Raw genomic sequence first — 20,719 nt, 5'->3', positions numbered from 1 at the left:
CCTCCTCCTCGAAACACTATGGCCCCGCTGACTCCCCGCCGCCTGCCCGTGCCGCTCCTTACACTATACGGCCGGCCACCGCTCTCTGCTCCTGCAGGCCGGCCGCGTCAGCCCTCACCCACACCGGCCTGGGGCACCAGGAGCGCCGTGCTGCCGGCCGGTGTGGGTGAGGGCTGACGCGGTGGCCGGCCAAATAGTGTGAGGAGCGGCACGGGCAGGCGGCGGGGAGTCAGCGGGGCCATAGTGTTTCGAGGAGGAGGGGGAGCGGAGGAGGAGGGGGCACTTCTGCGAGCGGCGGCGGAGCGGGCGGTGATAAGATAGCACAGGTACTACTCCCCCATTATCTGCAGATAATGGGGAAGTAGTACTTTGTATATGTTCCCAGCACCGAGCAGGGAGGGGGGAGGTAGATGGCACCTCTCTCCCTCCCTGCTCGGTGCACTGCAAATGTATTTAATGAATACATTTATGGGATACTTTGGGGAGCAAGGACATACTTTGCTCCCCAAAGTATTCCATAAACGTATTCAATCGCAAAGTACAGTACATAACATTACATACACACATCCATTGTATTTCCAATGGAGTGTCCAGCAGGGGCGCACTATATATAGAAGTCAATGGTACTCATTGACTTCTATATATAGAGTGCTCCCTGCTGGACACTCCATAGGAATTACAGCATTCGTCGTGACGTCACTGCTTCTCAGAAAATTCTAACACTTCCTGATACACTAAATTAAGGGAAATAGCAGTATATGTGCATTTCCCATAATTAATGTACATTAGAAAATTGTATAACTTTCCATAAGTAATAACATATAAAAAATAAATTTGGGCCGGACTTCTCCTTTAATGTCACAATTACTGGGAAGCAAGCATTTCATAAAAATAATATGCCGGGGTAAACAGACCTACAGTCTCAGACTACACTGTGACTCATGGTTAAAGGTAATAATATCCTGTGACTTCCATGACTCACCGTGGCTGTGTAGCTAGGTCGTAAGTTATACTAACATGTGAATTTCATGATGGATATGTTCTTTAAAGCAGGCATGTCAGCAGGAAAACAGGAGTGTAAATCAACCCATGGCTAAATAAGGCTAGTCAATGGGATATGAGTATACTTTTTTTTGTAATCTTTATAGGCCTTTCCTGTGCAGAGATATGAGCCTTTGGAAAAGGAACATATGGGATATACCATTGGGATAGAGATTAAGCCCAGAATTTAACGTTTATTAGTGTTTTTGGGTGGAAGGTGCTATTTTTACACCTGGTGTTTGTTGTTTTTTTTCTTGCACTTAGAGGGGGAAGGGAATGTCACTGTGGTTGGGACCGCCCTATTAAGGAGGTGGGTCACCCCAAAAGGCAGGGTCAGTCTACATAACGGAGCCTAGAGTGCACACCCCTCTCTCCTCCCTCCTCGTTTACTTGTCATCTTTTTGGCAGGTATAGTATATCATAATTGTATATATTTTTCTGTGTTTAAACCGTAATTGGGTACCTTGAAAAAAGTTATATTTATAGCTTATGTAGCCTGATCTTTGTGCAAACAGTTTTGCAATAATTGACTGCAGAGTTTTTGCAGGAAACCTGACCTCTCCCATCTAGCAATAAATTGTTAGAAAAAGAGTTTACAATAATATTAGAGGTGGAAATTGGGTGAGATACATAACAGGGAAGCGTTCTGGATCCTGAATTTGGGCTCAAGACTTCCCACAGGTCTCAAATACAGAACCGAGCTTATGTTTGTACTGATTGTGATTCCTTTGGTTTTCTTACCTGGTTAAACTCACTAGGTGGCGCTGCTCTGTCCTGGCATGCATAACAACAGAGTTTGATCACTTTGCTCTGGGTAGATGTAGAGCAGGGGTGGGGAACCTTTTCCATGTCGAGGGCAGGTCGGGCATTAATAAAATCATTCGAGGGCCGCATACTGTGCGCGGCAGTAAGTAGCGTGGGTTTGCAGCACATGGGGCAAGGCAAAGTATTGTTCCCCCCAGTGCCCCTGCTATTGTAGTTAACCCCCAGTGATGCCCCTTGTAGTCTAGTTAACCCCCAAGTCATGTCCCTGGTAGCCTAGTTATCACCCCCATCAGGCATGTCCCTGGTAGCCTAGTTATCACCCCCATCAGGCATGTCCCTGGTAGCCTAGTTATCACCCCCATCAGTCTTGTCCCTGGTAGCCTAGTTATCACCCCCATCAGGCATGTCTCTGGTAGCCTAGTTATCACCCCCATCAGCCATGTCCCTTGTAGCCTAGTTATCACCCCCATCAGGCATGTCCCTAGCAGCCTAGTTATCACCCCCATCAGGCATGTCCCTGGTAGCCTAGTTATCCCCCCCATCAGGCATGTTCTTTTGTAGCCTAGTTATCACCCCCATCAGGCATGTCCCTGGTAGCCTAGTTATCACCCCCATCAGGCATTTCCCTGGTAGCCTAGTTATAACCCCCATCAGGCATGTCTCTGGTAGCCTAGTTATCCCCCCCATCAGGCATGTCCCTGGTAGCCTAGTTATCACCCCCATCAGGCATGTCCCTGGTAGCCTAGTTATCACCCCCATCAGGCATGTTCCTGGTAGCCTAGTTATCCCCCCATCAGGCATGTTCCTGGTAGCCTAGTTATCCCCCCCATCAGGCATGTCCCTGGTAGCCTAGTTATAACCCCCATCAGGCATGTCCCTGGTAGCCTAGTTATCACCCCCATCAGGCATGTCCCTTGTAGCCTAGTTATCACCCCCATCAGGCATGTCCCTGGTAGCCTAGTTATCACCCCCATCAGGCATGTCTCTGGCAGCCTAGTTATCACCCCCATCAGTCTTGTCCCTGGCAGCCTAGTTATCACCCCCATCAGGCATGTCTCTGGCAGCCTAGTTATCACCCCCATCAGTCTTGTCCCTGGAAGCCTAGATATCACCCCCATCAGTCTTGTCCCTGGTAGCCTAGTTATCACCCCCATCAGGCATGTCTCTGGCAGCCTAGTTATCACCCCCATCAGGCATGTCTTTGGCAGCCTAGTTATCACCCCCATCAGGCATGTCCCTGGTGGCCTAGTTATCACCCCCATCAGGCATGTCTTTGGCAGCCTAGTTATCACCCCCATCAGGCATGTCCCTGGTGGCCTAGTTATCACCCCCATCAGGCATGTCTTTGGCAGCCTAGTTATCACCCCCATCAGGCATGTCCCTGGTGGCCTAGTTAACCCCCAAATAAAAAAATAAAATAAACATCCCTATCACCTTTCCTCCGTTCCCACGCTGTCCAGGTCCTCTTCTGTCCCTGGTCCTCTGTACCGGTCTTCTCCTGCAGGCGGCGCGCGATGAAATGACGTCATCGCGCGGCCCGCAGGAGACTGAAGACACGCGCCGCTCTAGTGGGGAAGAAGCCGGCATAGACAGCATCCTCCTGTATCCGGCAGCTGTCACAGACACCGGAGGATGCTGTGTATGCCGGCTTCTTCCTCCTCCAGAGCGGCGCGCATCACAGGGGAGCTGCGGGCCGCATCGGGAGGTCTCAGGGGCCGGATGCGGCCCGCGGGCCGGAGGTTCCCCACCCCTGATGTAGAGTGTAGCCAAAAGGAGGAGCAGATAAGCGCCCATTTGTGATGTAAAGGTGTTTGAACATAATAACATGCACTTACCATCCCTGCTCCAGCGCTGGGGTCCCTAGTCCTCCACTCTGGTTACCGGTCCCCAGCCGCTTCTGGGTTTGAGTGGGGACCTGGAACATGACGCGTATGTGCATGGCATGTTGCCTGGTCTTCTCCTTTAAAGAAGTTTGACCACTTTTTAAACCTAGTAACTGGCAGGGGGGAACTTGATCTGGAGTACAAACAGGCATTGATGGACTGGCCGCTCCACCAATCAGTGACTGGAGCAGCGCCCTGCCCCAGTCACTGACTGGCTGAGCGGCCAGTCCATCAGCTGGGTTGTGACACGTCAGCACCGGGGATCCTGGAGCACGGCGGGGGTCCTGAGGCCGGTCCCGCCACTCCTGATCAAATTCGCGCCTGCCCCTGTTGGATTTTAAAAATGTCCGGACTTCACCTTTAAGCTACTTGAAAATATTGAAATACCAACCATGTTGTTAATAACATTTAGCACTGGTAATTGTGAACTGAGGAGCAGCAGAACAATTATATTGTTTTACATGGTCACGGAGCTGAGCTGCACCTATTTGTGACACCATAATTCCTCACGGTTATACATGCAATAGGAAGTTATGCAAGGCCATGTCTAAGTAACTATGTCATCATTTTCACAACACAGAACATGGGAGACATTTGTTTCTAATGATTTGATCTGACATATGCTGTAATATTAACTAATATTGAGATGACAGAGATAAATGTCTGAACATATGCTTGGGGCAAAACAAAGCATAGAATGCAGAATACAGAAAAGTCAGCTCCATGCAAAGGGGAAGAGCGAACGATTCTGAACAGTTCTATTAACCAAACGCATAGACGTAAAGTAATGAAAAGTGAGGGAAGACAGGCACTGCTGCAGGCAAACTGACTCATTGATGTCATAGGATCTAATAATTGGAAATAAACTTTAATACTTTGCTTATAAACAACGTACAATCTCTTACATTTTCTATTTCCTAAAGCCACCTTCTGGGTAACCTCTACTGTTGTGCTAAATGCCCCAGTCATGTTTTAAGGCTTCTTATCAGTGAAACGCTTACCTAAAGGCAATTGTTAAGCAGCCCTAGGGAGTCCTGGAAAACATGGATACAGCCATATGCTGTATCCATATTTTCCTAGCAGCCCTAGGGCAGCATCCAACTTCTGCTGCCGATGGAAGTCAAATGCTGAGCATTCGGTTTTGAACAACAGTGTCGTGTTTTTTGAAAAACACGCCACTAAAAACATCAGGTTGGTGCATAGCATTTTTGGGTCAAAAATGCTCTGACCAGATGTTAGTTGAGAGTCAGTGGGGAAAAATGTAATGCAATATCGACAGGACATTTTTTTTGCCATGGTGCTTTTTCATGGCACTATGGCATTTTTCAGTATGTTTGCAATTCTTGAATAAAATCAGCAGAGTGTGGGTTTGGGATTTTTCCACAGAAACATTGGCATTTCCCCCCATATACTTCTATAGGCAAGTAAAAATGTCATGTCTAAATGTATATTTTCATTTTTCCTCACATTTTTTTTGCCAGGTCTTCAATAGAAATGCTGGAATCACACCAGAGATAAAAACACTTATAGCAATTTACACTAAAATGAGAAAATGCCAGAAAAAAAAGCAGGTGGGTTTTGTGGGATTTTTTTTAGTCCACAAATGGCTGTTGTGTCTGAGGAAACCCTTAAATGGTGTTTCCTAGTTTATAACATAGATGGCCTGTATTATTGGTGGAACACAGCATATCAATATTATAAACCCAGACAAACCTTTTAATTCAAGTATGGGTGCTACAGTGGGTAAGGGCTGTATTACACTTTAATAATATTTTACAGATGCAGGCACAAACCTATCAGTTTGGCTCTTACTTCCCCCTCATTCCAAGCTCACTGCACTTTGCTAATACACTCAAATGCGTTGGCATGACGGGAGGACATCATCATACAGAGCACCTGCTGTAATCTATATCCACTTACAGGTCTGTACCCTGCTAGACCATAGCTTAGAACACATGTCCACACATTTGTACCAACTCGGTGGGACATTTATCCTGATGGTCGCCTGAACCAAGGTACAGTGAGTACTGGACGCAGCAGCGCTCATACCTCATGACGCACGTTTAAACTACTGGCACACAAATTATGCCATATTCTATGTGTAATGTGAAGTAATTTCACAGTACCTCATGACCTTTGACCTCATAGCCCCTGATGACATAACTGATACTGGTACTGAAAAGTGTTGGGAGAGGTGGTTTAATATTCTCTTATTCTCTGATGTGTGAATAAGGCCTGCGTGAGAGGTCAGAAGATCAAAATAGCAAAACAGGTAAAACAACAGCCAAATCTAAATAAACTTATAGCAAGCACTGAATGAAGGGCCAGAGGTATTTTTATGTGATGCGGTCCAGGGCGTGATTGGACCAGTCCTCAGGCTAGTGGTGAAGGGATCACACTTGCACACTAAATCAAAAATTGCTTTGCATTACCCTGTAATATTTTTCTTTTCCTGTGACTTTTTGATAGCTTTTAAACCAACATTTTTAAGGGAAAGTGGTACATTCCCTTGAAGTGACAAGATGTTTACTGCCTTAGGCTATGTTTACACAATGTAAGTTTAGTATTAATCATGGCCGTTGTTGCCGATTTGATTACATTGTGCTGCAGCTAGAATAAATCCCAGCCAGAGCTTATGCACATAGTATACACTTCGGCCGGGATCGCTAGAGACCGCACAAAAAACTGACATGTCAACTGACAATAGTCGCTGCACAGAACATGTCAGTTCACACAACGGAGCATACAGCTCCGGCTGCACGCTCCATTGTGTGCAGCGGTGAATTGGGATGCGGGCACACACGGATGCGCCCGCATCCTAATTTAACAGAAATAAAGGTCACCCAGCCAGTACTGCAGTACCAGCTGGAATAATCTTCAGTAACAAAGGCCGTTCAGTGACCCGGCCAGTGTTTTATGCCGTGTGAACATGGCCTTAGATGGAATGCTATAATTTAATTTAGAAAAATCATCAAAGCCTTTCCTGCAGTGGTATGATGTTTGCAAATGATGGATCATTCACATTAGTATAGACTGGTTGTGTGCCAAAATTCCATATTGGGCACTTTCTGGTTCTGGCCTGGTTCTTTAGAAAGGCCAAACAGATATTAATAGTTAGAGTTCTATCCAAAACATAAGTTGCAAAGTGAATCATAGTAAGAGGTTTCTACCTCGGCTTCTCTGTGTTTAATTAGCTGTGTCACACCCAGTGCTTGATTAGAAAGTTATAGTTCTCACACAACAAACCTAATAACAAGGGATGGGAAAGTATCAGAAAGAGTAGGAGACTATTACTCTCTAGTGGAGCTGTACTATGGTTTTGAAGTGATCGTCAACAGTGACTTGTCTGTTTTGATAAAAATAATAGTAAAAAATTATCTTTCTTTGCATTTATTATAAATCATCCAGCAATGCATTACTCTTGAATGTGCATTGTCGTTTCAAAGAGCTTTCCTCCATTTGATTGTTTAAGTGATCCTTAGTATATTTGTAAATTGCCTCATTTGCCAAAAATGACTCCTTGCCCCAGAAAAAGTTTTAATTAAAATTTTTTTTTTTTGCCAGAGTACCCCTTTACGGGGTTAAAGGGGTTGTATGGAACTGAACTTCCAAGACATATCCCTAGAATATACCATCAGTATGTTGTCAATAGGTTTCCAAATACTAGGGTTACCTTTGAGAAGCTTTACGAGAAAACAGGGGTCATGGTTGTCCTCTGGTTTTAGCAGAAATGGACTGTCAGTGGGTTATGTATGGTATGGTATGGTATGAGGCTGAACTTCAATATCAAATCTTCAGTGCATTGTTCTCTGAATTGCGGAGCACTACAGATGCACAGCCGTAGTTCGGTCCACAATTACGGGCCACACTATGGACATGTGAATACGGCCTAAGGTCTAAAATTGTTTCCTTTATTTGGGGCCATAATTTGATGATAATATAGTCAACGGACCTTAAGCTTTTAGCTGCTGATGGGCTCTATGTAGTTTTTGTCATGGTTTTTGTAAAATTGTGGCAAAAGTGTTGTGATTTTGTGTGTGAATCACAACAAAACACAAAAGCAGTCCTGGCTTGCCATGCAGGGAGGAGGAGGACAGCAGCCCACATAGGTCACTGGCCTATATGACATTTGCCAGAATAGCCGGGCAGTCCAAGCCTTGAATCTGGAAACAAGAAGTTTGCTAGTACATTACCATATTGTCTTGTAAACTGATGATGGCGTCTTTCTGATTAAAGATAAGGGTCTGAGAATCTTCTGGGGAAGTCAGAATGAGTGAATTGGACCTTGACTGTTGGTCTCCGTCTGAAGCCTCAAATGATCTGTAAGAAAAAGGATTTGACTTGTCATTTACTTACATACACAGGTTTTTGACTATACTTTCCATTCGAAGATCAGGCAGCATTTACCTAAATTACATTTCATTACAAATGTTTGGATATTTATAAAGTTATGCCTGTGCTGCATTCTATATGTTTACTGTGAACTGTAAACATAGTGGGGGATATAAAACTGTAGGTACCATAATTCAAATAAATTAGGGATTAAATTACTTACACCACATTTTTTCTGTTTCAGACACATTTTTTTTGACAATTTTATACTTTGCTTGACATGGGGTGTCACTTACTAAATACTGGGCATGTGTCTAATGAAAGAGAAGAGGCTTAAATATGACACTGTTCGCTAAAATTTAAGTTTTAATACTTGGAAATTTATTTATTTTTGCTGCACATCTGTAGTGTCCAGGAGTAAGGGTACTGTGCAAATCTCCCTTTTTAAACAAGGGATGGGGAACCAATAATGGCATTATTTTAAAATGGCTACACAAATGATCCCTATATCATTCACAAAGCCTACTCACAGGATTAAAGGGGTATTTCACTCAAACATAACTTTTGATATGTTGCTGCCCATGGTGAGACTAACAATTCCTTCCATACTTGTTATTATCTATTCAGTCTCCTTCCTCCAGTTCTCAGCTGCTGCTTTTTGCTGAAAACACAAAAATCTGTGTGTGAGCTTTTCTCTTTGTCTCCCCCCTCCCTTCTGAGACAGATTATGTAAACAAGTCTCTGGCTGGCTGTATTTGCAACACTGTAGCTTCTTTGTAATGCTGGGAGGGTTAGCCTGAGGTCAAGTTGCTAATGAACTCGCTGTGATTAACCCTCCCAGCATTACAAAGAAGCTACAAAGTTGCAGATACAGCCAGCCAGGGACTTGTTTACATAATCTGTCTCAGAAGGGGGAGGGGGGCAGAGAGAAAAGCTCACACACAGATTTTTGTGTTTTCAGCAGAAAGCAGCAGCTGAGAACTGGAGGAAGGAGACTGAATAGATAATAACAAGTATGGAAGGAATTGTTAGTCTCACCATGGGCAGCAACATATCGAATGTTATGTTTGAGTGGAATACCACTTTAGGGTAAAAGAGTCCAAACACAAGTAAAAAAGAAATAAGGCTCAATGGTCACTGCATTTTTTTTTTCTTTGCTGTATAGAAGAGTGTAGTAGTCTGTGTTGTCCCATAATGTTTATGAAAGGGAAAGATCCTTGGTTAGGGTACAAACACACACGGATTTCTAACCCTGCCGTAGCACACTGGCTGAGCGGGATGTCCACCAGGGAACCCTCAAAGCAAGCTGGACCGCTGAGTAGGTAATGTATAATCTCCGGACGGCGCAGGGGGTGGTGGTTTGGGGAGCGGTTAACGGGTCAGTCTCCTGACATACTTGCAGCAGAATGTCAATCCTGCTGCAAGTATATCTGCCCATAGAGATTACAGGGCAAGGATCTGAAGCGGATCTCGCTGCGAATTCGCAGCGAGACATCCGCTGCGGATCAGTCATGTGTGTTTGTACAGTACCCTAATAAAGTAAATTGAAACTGCAGATACAATGAAGTTTTTTTTTTTCTTAAAAGGCTGTGTTTACATTTGCAGTAATGCAATAAAAATGCAAAGTGAATGCACAATTTAAATTGCAGTAATTGATTATTTCATTGTGTTGCTGAATTATTTCAATGCATTAATTAATCATATAATTGCAGTCCAGACGAACTTCATTGTGGTAATGCAATGAAACACTGCCACCCGGTGATCTTTATGTGTAGCTACAACTAACTACAGCAAAAGAAAAACAACAACGCTAGAGGGCAATAAAGAACAATGAGAAGGTTGCTATGGAAAAAGCTCAAAGCAAAAAGAAAACATTTCAACCAAGTTCATGTAAAACAGAGTGAAAAAAGTAAGCTGGAACCAAGCTGACATGGCCCATCTACTGCAAACATATGTAGTCGACGTAAATTATTGCACACATGCGGTAGCACACTGTTTGTAAATGACACCATGCGCCAAACTATTGTCTAACCTACAGTAATATACTATGTTATCTATACACTTATATTACAAGAAAAATATGATGTAAACACACAACATGCTCTATACTGGGAATAATCTCTCTACAATACAGCAGAAAAAGTAAAGCTTAAAGGGGTACTCCAGCGGGGGGCACTTTTTCGCTGGGACCAGGGACGAGGTGGCTGAGGGAAAAGATGTCCACTCACCTCCCCGGTTCCAGCGGCGGGTCCCGCATCGCGGTGCCTGGTTCCCGGCCGCTTCCTGGTGTCTGGCGCGAGACGTGACGTCTCAGGTCTGTTCAGCCAGTCAGTGAAGGAGGCGGGATCTGAGCGGACTTGAAAAGGATCCCTCCTCCTTCACTGACTGGCTGAGTGGACCTGAGACCTCACGTCCCTGGTCCCTGGTCCCAGCGAAAAAGTGCCCCCCCCCGCTAGAGTACCCCTTTAACGTAAAAACGTATTGACAGCAACATAGATCGTATGCAAACAAAGTGTCACTGTCACCTTAAAAAAACTTTTCATATTTTATCAAGATATCAATATTTTGTTAGTATGAAATGGTAGAAGTGCACAACCAAGCACTTCTCTCCCTGGCTTGCTGCTATCCATGTTTCTTGGCTGAAGATTGGCTCCATATACTTACTACAGAATACATCTCCTATAGAGAGGGGAGAGCAGTGAGCTAAGGAGACCCTGACCGATCAAAATATGTCAAAAGTGACAGTGACACTTATCATATATAAACTTCACTAGCACAAATGGAATACCAAAAGACATGCAATATTAGTAAACCCCCGGCGATATACCTAGGAACATGAAGACTAAACCAGCATGCTACCTGCATGATACCTGTACACATATTTATGTAACCTGGGGCAAGTACGTTGCAAAGACAAATAGGGGAGATTTATCAATCATGGTGTAAAGTGAAACTGGCTCAGTTGCCCCTAGCAACCAATCAGATTCCACCTTTTCATTCAAGAGTCTGTGAGGAATGAAAATTGGAATCTGATTGGTTGCTAGGGGCAACTAAGCCAGTTTCACTTTACACTGTTGAATAAATCTCCCCAGGCTCGGACTGGCCCACAGGGGAATCCTCCGGTGGGCCCTTCTCCTTGGTGGGCCCCTGGCAGGAGGTGGGCCTCCCTGTCTGATTCTTTCTACCAGAGAATAAAAACAATTTCTATGATATAGAAGCACAGACAAATATATGTAAGGTACCATGTGTCTTCTTGACCTAACAGCATCTAACAGTGTCAGCAGTTTGGAACACAAATTACAGCTGACAGAAGTCTCGTAACAAATGATAGTCAGAGGGCTGTGGGAAGATAATAAAAAACTATACTCACCAGTCCCTGTGCCCCTGGACCGCGCTCTCTCCCACAGCTGCTGGAAGTTTTTCAGTCATTTTCAAACAGATTCTGTGTATGTCACACACTCGGCTGATGGATTGCCTGCTCAGCCAGTCAATGACTGTAGCGGTGTCCATCCCCAGTCAGTGATTGGCTGAGCGGGCACAATAAGGAAGAGCTTCAGGGGCACAGGGATGGGTAAATATACTTTTTTAATTATGTTCCTGCACCCTCCTGCCTACCTGAGATTTGTTAGTTGCATGGGACTTCTCCTTTCAAGACACTTAAGTGGCATGTTATGCTGTTCGCATAGACTGACTGAAGAGTTACTAGTAGTGAGCCAGCATCGCTGGTCATATACACAGCTCTGTGCAAGGTCACTATAGTAATGTGAAAGGTTTGGTGCTTATTATATCTGGTGTAAGGTATGGTGGGCCCCAAGAATCAAATTCCCAGGTGGGCCCAAGATGGTTCTCCCCCTAAAATCCATAGGATAGGGAATGTCAAGCTAAGAAAAAAATCTTTCAAATCAACTGGTGTCACAAAGTTATATAGCTTTTTAAATTATTTCTACTAAAAACCCTCGAGCCTTTCAGTACTTATCAGATGCTGTATGTCCTGCAGCAAGTGGTGTATTATTTCCAGTCTGACACATTGCTCTCTGCTGCCACCTTTGTCCAAGCCAGGAATTTACTTTGGACAGTTACTTAATTTGGCAGCAGATATTAATGTGTCAGACTGGAAAGAATAACCACTTCCTGCTGAACATACAGCAGCTAATAAGTACTGGAACACTGGAGATTTTTTTGATAGAAGTAAAGTACGAATTTCTGGCACCAGTTTATTTGAAATAATTTTTTTTTGCTGGAGTACCCCTTTAATACTGTGGACTATTTTACTTTTAAACAACTTGACAACCCCTTTTGTACAGTCAGTGCAGTTTCTCCATTAATCAACTAATCGGGTGATCACTGATTTCCTATGACAGCCTGGGAAATGTAGTAATACTCTTTGGCTGCCCTTTCCACATAAAATGAAATCAAATTGTCAGCTGTCTCATTCATGTTAACAAATCTGCTGTATATAACTGTATACCAGTGGTTTTCTAAACTGTGTATAGAAATGTCTGTGAACCACAAGTATCCCTCCAAAAAGTTGGGAGGTATGGAGGAAGGGCTGACTGCAAAGCATTATGGGGAAGCTTGATGTCCTGTGTTTTCAGACATCATCATCATCATCATCATAAGATTTTACAGTAATGGAGCAGCGTTATCAACCTGCCAGAGACAAAACACAATCTGATTTGCCTATAGCAACCAATCACAGACCACCTTTCATATATTAACAAGCTCTTATGAAATTAAAGCTGAGCTTTGATTGGTTGCTATGGGCAGATTAGACTGTCTAAATTGTGCATGGCAACCAATCACAGTTCAGTTTTTATTTTACCAGAGTAATTTGAGAAACAAAAGCTGAGCTGTGATTGGTTGCTATGGGCCACATCAAACCATATTATTTAGTGTTCTTAGTGTGGCCTAACCAGAAGGTCTTTGCTTGGTCACAAGTGTGTTTAGTGACCTCTGCAGTAAAGCGCATCGCCAGTCATTAATGGGTTAATGCTTCAGATGTGTTTACCTGCAGTAACCATAGCAACCGTGCATAGTGATGACAAGCGCTTATGTCATAATGAAGGTTCCATAAAGCAATGCACCGCGCCCTGATCAGTGCCATCTTGGATGCGCCAGAGGACCTTGAGCTTGACTAATTTACTGCCCCCTACCCTTGATGAAATTTGGAGGTTCTAGCAGGGGACCTGGATCTGTGAAGGAGAAAAGATACATCCGCCTAGCCATCAATAAGGTGATAGATATTGCAGCCTCATCTCTCTCACATCCAGTTTATTATACTTATAGTATGGTATTACCCTCTAAGCCCAGGGGAGGGGCAGCTCTCCAGCCATGGCTCCCTCGAGGTTTCCCCCACAGGGGGTTTTTCCTCGCCTGAGTGCAGGAGGCTGACTCTTCGTGAGTCGGGGGTTTGCCATTTTCAGTGCCATGTAATTTTAAATAAAATTGGGACCCTTTGACACCTGATAATGTGTTGTGTCTTTATTTTGTGTTCTTTGGTTTAACTTGGGGGAGTTGGGGGTCCATCACATATTGCAGAGTCATAAAGTTGGATATCTGCCTGCTACACAGATCTATCACCTGCACAATGCGCAAAAGTAGGATGGAGCAGTGGATAGTAGAACTCCTGCATGTTTGTGCATATCCCTGGATTAAAGGAACACTCAAATCTTGAAGAAAAACATGCATCGCACGGTTTATACCTACATCTACAAGGCTTGGCAAAAGGTTTTATCGAGTGACAGGGACACACCAATCATAGCAACACGGACACCACCATAAATATACATCATATATACATAACCCAGTGGCTCTTGTGTGTGTGGGCAGGATCAGGGGCAAGGCAGAGGATTGTGCCCCCACACCCATACATGCAGGTGTGGCCTAGGTAGCTGTCCCCCCCCCTGCAAAATCCACAGGATTGGGGATATCAAGCTGATTGGTGGGGGTCCCAGTGGTTATGAGAATGTTGGAAACGTGTCCCCCTCAAATAAACAGTGGGGACGGTGCTCCATTGATTCTCTATAGGTCTTGTTATCCTTTATCCTGTAAATAACTAGGAGAGGGGTATGTTCTCATGTAGGATATGGCTGGACTCAGACTAGGCGTTTTTCAGAAATATGTCATATGGCATTTTTGGGGTTCAAAAACGCTGCGACCAGATGTAGTTGATAGTCAGTGGGGAAAATCGAAACACAACACCCATAGGACATTTTTCTGCTATGGTGTTTTTTTTTGTGTTTTGCCACAAGCTTCTATAGGGGGGAATATTGTCATGTCTATATGGAAATTAGTGGTTTTCCCCAGTTCTTCAACATAAAACCTGAAATCACATGATAAAGAATCACATGATTTGTACCGAAAAAGCCCCACAGGGGATACAATGCTAATAGTGCTTTACACTAAAATGAGAACATGGCAGAAAAAGTGCCAGAAAAAAACACCAAAAAGCAGGAAGATGGGCAACATTCTTAATCTTGGCTAACATTTGTAATGAATTCAGTAGAATTAAATTGGTACTTTTTTTTCTTTCAAATCAACTGGTGTATAAAGATTTGTATTTAACTTTTATTTAAAAAACAAACAAAAAAAAAACAGTACTTATCAGCTGCTGTATGTCCTGCAGGAAGTGGTGTATTCTCTCCAGTCTGACTCAGCGTTCTCTGCTGCCACCTCTGTTCGTGACACAAACTGTCCAGAGTAGAAGAGGTTTTCTATGGGGATTTGCTACTGCTCTGGAGAGTTCCAGTCATGCCAATGAAAATTCTATGAGAGGATGGCATTGGTTAAGATATGTGTCATTTGTCACATATCTTAACCAAAGCCATCCTCTCATAGAATTTTCATTAGAAAGCGATTCCACTTGCATCCATTATTTGGATGTTGAGGTAAGAAAGGGGCCCGATGGTGATGTAGTTACCACGCTTCATTCTAAGCCAACTGATAAGAGTAATGTGTTGTTACGCAATAGTGCCCATGCCCTCAAACCTTGAAAGGAATTCCTTGTGGTCAGTGTGTGAGAGCCCGGCGTATATGTAATAATGATGCCAAGTATGAAATTCATAAAGAAAAATGAGTTGCTAAATATGCTGACAGGGGTTATAATGCTATGGAATTGAGAAAAACAGGTGAGGAAGTAGGACTAATTGAGAGGAAAAATCTATTCCAAGGTAGTGGAAAAAACAAAAAAGACTGCCCAATGTTTATGTCTACGTATGATAGCCATTCCAGAATGGTGGAGAACGTGATTGGAGAAGGATGAGATGTGATCCTAAATTTGGCAGATTATTTGACAAACCGCCTAGATTTGTCTATAGAAGAGGTAAGACATTGGCCAATCACCTAGTTCGTGTAGACATGAAAAAACGCAGAACGTCAAGACAGATGTTTTTGCGCACAGCCAAACACGGGAGATTCCCCTGTAGGAACTGCCAGAATTGTAGTTCGATTATCAGGGGTAATGACCTGTTACATCCAAGGAAAGGTACTCCGGTTGTGCTCAAGCTGAGACATTCATGTGACAGTAACAATGTTGTGTATTTCCTAAATTACCCCTGCGGGCTGGCATACGTAGGGCGAACTAGGAGGTCCATCAAAATTAGACATAATGAGCATCGCGTTACCATCAGGAGAGCCCTGTCGACTGGAGGCACAGCTACATGTAAATATGGAGAAACAGGAGTGGCTAGGCATTTTGCCCAGTTCAGACACAGCGTTAGTGATTAAAATGGACGATCTTAGAAGAGATACAAGGTAATAATGCAGAAGAGGTGAAGTTGAGGTTGTTGAGAAAAGAGGGCTTCTGGATACAGACATTAGAAACAATAAACCCGTTAGGACTAAACGAACAGTGCAATTTTAATGTATTTTTGTAGGATTTAAAACAGACGATATTACATAGAAAGGAGAAATATAAAATGTATCATTATGTGATTTTACAATATGATTTACTCCTGTGTATCTATGTTTGATTTTAGTGGGGGAAGTAATCCCACGAGACTTCCCATGTATTTCTTGTGGTGGTGGTACTTCACAATCTATGCTTGAGAAAGAGAGATTCCTCTCGAAATGTCGCAGCACGGCATGTGAACGCGGACGTTCCATCAAGAACTTGATCCGAATGGACTAACAGAGCTCTGGTTTGAGCCGCGGACTGTATATATCTTCCTCGTTTACTGCGTTTATTTGCACAAGTGGTGAAATGTTTACAGAAATGTAAGATTTCAATTTTCATACAAAGATATCGCAAGTGAATTTTGTGTGTGCGTTTACATTGGACCAATACGTTGGGGGGGCAGGCCCCTTAATTACACACACTAATCGAGTCGAGAAGGAGGCAGTGGTATTTTATAGTATTGAGTTCCTGTCATGGACAGAGGTGGCAGCAGAGACTGTGCACTGTGTCAGCCTGGAAAGAACACAGCACTTCCTGCAAGACATACAGCAGCTGATAAGTACTGGAAGACTTTTAAATAGTAAAAGTAAAGTAATTTACAAATCTATATAACTTTCAGACACCAGTTGGTTTGAGAAGAAAAAAGTTTTTGCCAGAGTACCTCTTTAAATGAAATAAAAAAAGTCAATTAGCTTGACAGTGGAAACTTAAACTAGACAGTGTATAAATGCACCATATTAAGGTCTCGTTCACACCACGTTTTTATTCTTTTTGCTCCATGACCTCCATACCTTCCCATATAGTTATGATGGAGGCCACTTTATAGCATCTGTTCTACATAGACTCCCAAAATTCATACTGAAATACCTCCCATTCTTGCTTTTTTTAAAATCACCCCCTTTTCCTATTTTATGAATACAAATAAATAAATAAACATATTTGGTATCGCTGTTCTGATCATGCACAGTAAACAGCGTAAGTGAAAAAAAATACGAGGGCACGGGTACAGGTAAGTATACTTTCCTGAGATTTGTCAGTTTAATGGGACTTCTCCTTTCAAGATACTTATGTGGCACCCTATACTGTTTGCATAGAGTGACAGGTTACCAGCAGTGAGCCAGCATTGCTGGTCACATACACAGCGCTGTGCAAAGGTTTGGTTATATCTGGTATATGTAGGGTGGGCCCCTAGAATTAAATTCCCTGGTGGGCCCAAAGTACCCCAGTCCGACACTGAATCTCCCCCTACGTTTTTATATGGCTTATATTTTTATCCCTCACTATTTTTACATTTTGTGCCTGATGTCAGAGAATAGCAACATTCCTGTTACCAGAAACTGCAACCAAAACACAGGAGGCTCCAAGCTGTACAAAAACGTAACTGATGCCAATATACAGCATGCATTACATCACTAATCATTGTTATATTGGTTTGAGCCACCAGATGCCAGATGAAGGAAAAAACAGCATAGTTACATTTAAGCGTCCTTTTACACAGACTGATTTATCTGACAGATTTTTGTAGATTTTTGAAGTCATGTCATCTTGAAGCTCTTTGTACCTATTCACCAGATGCTATGGCAAAGGGAGCATAGCCTAAAACATGCAAGACATTTGGAGTATCCTGGTGCCAGATTTATAGACTTTCTGCTAATCACAAACTGGTGAACACTTTGCAGCATTTCCAGGTAGTTTACAGCCCCGATTCTGGTGAGAGGTGTACTACTGTATCTATTCCTTGCAGTGAACCATCCATTCCTTCCTCCACTTGCCCATCCCCGGCCTCATTACTGATGTATGCAATGCGTATGGGCAGTTCACTGCGGCTGCAACTGCTATGTCAATCAGCAAACCGCAGGGCTGGACAACATTTTTCTAGGTACCTTACAACCCCCTAGAGGTCTTTACACGACCCTAAGGGAGTTGTGACTCACACTTTGGCGGCCACTGCTGTCATTTATTTATATAGAGAAAAGAAATACTTTTCATACAGAACTTTCTGTTTCTTGTTTGAAACTGTCGCAACCAACACAAACTATGTGTAGAATTAGAAAAATGTCTCCTAGATAACTTGAGAATTTACTTCCTGGAGTTCTCCGTAGGTCTCGAGTATCCTGCAGCCAATGGGCAGTTCTAAAAGCAACCGGACAAGTTTCATACAAGAGGTGAAATACTGGTCTACTTTTTTTATCACAGAACCTGTCCCTCCACCATGGGTTATGTGATTATCTGATTATCTTTTAATTTAATTTTTTTTTTTTACATTTTTAGTAGTTATTAAAAAATGTCAAATACCCATACTATTTTATATCTAGGGCATAGGGTTTAATGAGTTTAAGAAAAATATTTCTGGGTAAAATTTTAAATGTTGTATCAGAATGTTAAAATCATAGGAATAAAGTTATAACTCATGTAGCTCTTTTTAGGACCATGTGTCAACTTGCAACCCCTTAGGCTATGAAGGGCTGCACTCTGCCTGCACAGGGACTGTGGATAAAATGGGCCCACAGCTGGTTGGTTCCATATCTTTTGATTTTTTTTTTTAAGGCTGGGTTCACACTACGTATATTTCAGTATTGTGGTCCTCATATTGCAACCAAAACCAGGAGTGGATTGAAAACACAGAAAGGATCTGTTCACATAATGTTGAAATTGAGTGGATGGCCGCCATATAACGGTAAATAACGGCCATTATTTCAATATAACAGCCGTTGTTTTAAAATACCACCAAATATTTGCCATTAAATGGCGGCCATCCACTCAATTTCAACATTGTGTGAACAGATCCTTTCTGTGTATTCAATCCACTCCTGGTTTTGGTTGCAATATGAGGACCACAATACTGACTGAAATATACGTAGTGTGAACCCAGCCTTTGGGTGATAAATAGTATTGAGCGAACTTCATTAAAGTGTCTGGGTTCAGCAACTTCTCCAATACAGAATGATTGGCATTTAACTGGCCGTATCTGGAGGAGTTAGATGTTGCCCTAGGGAGTCCTGGAAAACCTGGATAGTCATAGGCTGTATTTATGTTTTCCAGGCAGCCTTAGGGCTGCATCCAACTTCTTCAGCCACTGGTAATCAAATGCAGCACACACAGGTTCGAAGAAACCCTTAAGACCTGAAACATATGCATTATAAAAGCATATAAAGCCACCATAACGTCATTTTATAGGATTTCACATCTTGATGAATTTGTTTTTCAGGCGGTCTTTAGGCTGCCTCCACCTTCTCCAGATACAGGGAGTTAAATGCAGAGCATTTGGGTACCGAGAAGTTGACGAACACAAAATTGGCTCAACACTAGAGATGAGCGAACCTGGAGCATGCTCGAGTCCATCCAAACCCGAACTTTCAGCATTTGATTAGCGGTGGCTGCTGAACTTGGATAAAGCCCTAAGGCTATGTGGAAGACATGGATATAGTCATTGGCTGTATCCATGTTTTCCAGACAACCTTAGAGCTTTATCCAAGTTCAGCAGCCACTGCTAATCAAATACCGAACGTTCGGGTTCGGATGGACTCGAACCTGAACCTGGTTCGCTTATCTCTACTCAACACTAGTGATCAACTTATGATGAGTCTTTTCTCTCAAGAAAAACTGCATCATTAGCAAACAAGGAGTTGGGGAACAAGTCCAATGGCCATGTAAAGAAGGGAGTAAGAAACATGCACCACTCCTTCCTCCTTGGTAGCAAACGCCAGAACCATAAAGAGCTATTTTTTTTTATATTTACTACGGACATTCTTCTTTTCTTTGCTTTTATTGTTTGTAAATGTTTGACCCTCCCCCCTTTACTATGTGTGAACCCAGCCTAAGGTTTGACAAAAATATAAATGTAATACAAAAACATTAAAAAAAAGCAAATGTATGCAAACAGCAAATTTAAATTTTACGTCAGCATTTACAATTCTCATAAAACATGTCCATACAATGACTTTGGTTACTTGTAGATTGCTAATCATAAAATATTCCCAATGATGATAGAGTTAGCTTAAAGTATAATTATCACATTTATTGAAGACAGTCTGTAGTATTTTTAATGTAAAAAGTGATGTCATCTACTGAATAATACAACGTGTCAGTACTGATATTTTCTTTTGATGAAGAATTAAATTAGCATTTTTTCAAGGTATATCGCTTAATGATGTCATCTTTATGACTTTATTTGAGGATATATGGTGCTATATAGGATATGTCCTTGAATAGCTTTCTTTCTGTGTCTAGTCTCACCATGAAGAAAACAACTAAATAGTAACATAGTTAATCAGGTTCCACCTAGAGAAACCCTATTTTGTAGACCCAAGGGAAGGTAAAAAGGCAGATGACAATTGTCCCATCACAGGGAGAAAATTCCTTCCCGACCCCAAATATATCAGAATAATCTCTGGATCAACGTATCACCAGAAATCTAATGCCCATAACTTGTAATATTATATTTTTCAAGAAAAGCATACAGGCCTCCTTTGAACTTATTTAATAAATTAGTCATGACAACCTCATGTGGCAGAGAGTTTCACAGTCTCACTGCTCTTACAGTAAAGAATCCGCATCTGTGCTGGTGATAAAACCTTCTTTGCTCTAGACGTAGAGGATGCCCCCTTGTCATAGTTACAGACCTAGGAGTAAAAAGACCACTACAAAGATCTCTGTACTGTCCATTCATATATTTGTACATTGTGATCAGATCGCCCCTAAGACGTCTTTTTTCTATACTAAATAACCCCAAGCGTGATAACCTGTCCTGGTACTGTAACCCACCCATTACCTTAATGACCTTTGTTGCCCTTCTCTGCACCCG

At 42.7% G+C, this 20,719-nt stretch overlaps 1 protein-coding gene across 1 annotated transcript in view; it reads right to left on the bottom strand.

Annotated features, from left to right (window-relative positions):
- The window catches only part of CRYBG1 (crystallin beta-gamma domain containing 1), a 179,901-nt gene that overhangs the window by 109,020 nt on the left and 50,162 nt on the right, over positions 1-20,719 (bottom strand). The window contains exon 2 of the mRNA XM_069974795.1: positions 7,883-8,009. Coding sequence (XP_069830896.1) covers positions 7,883-8,009 — 127 coding nt within the window. The remainder of the gene's footprint in view (positions 1-7,882; positions 8,010-20,719) is intronic.

Source organism: Dendropsophus ebraccatus, chromosome 6 (assembly GCF_027789765.1).
Source record: "Dendropsophus ebraccatus isolate aDenEbr1 chromosome 6, aDenEbr1.pat, whole genome shotgun sequence".
Lineage (NCBI taxonomy): Eukaryota > Metazoa > Chordata > Amphibia > Anura > Hylidae > Dendropsophus > Dendropsophus ebraccatus.
This window is presented reverse-complemented; position numbering and strand designations above follow the sequence as displayed.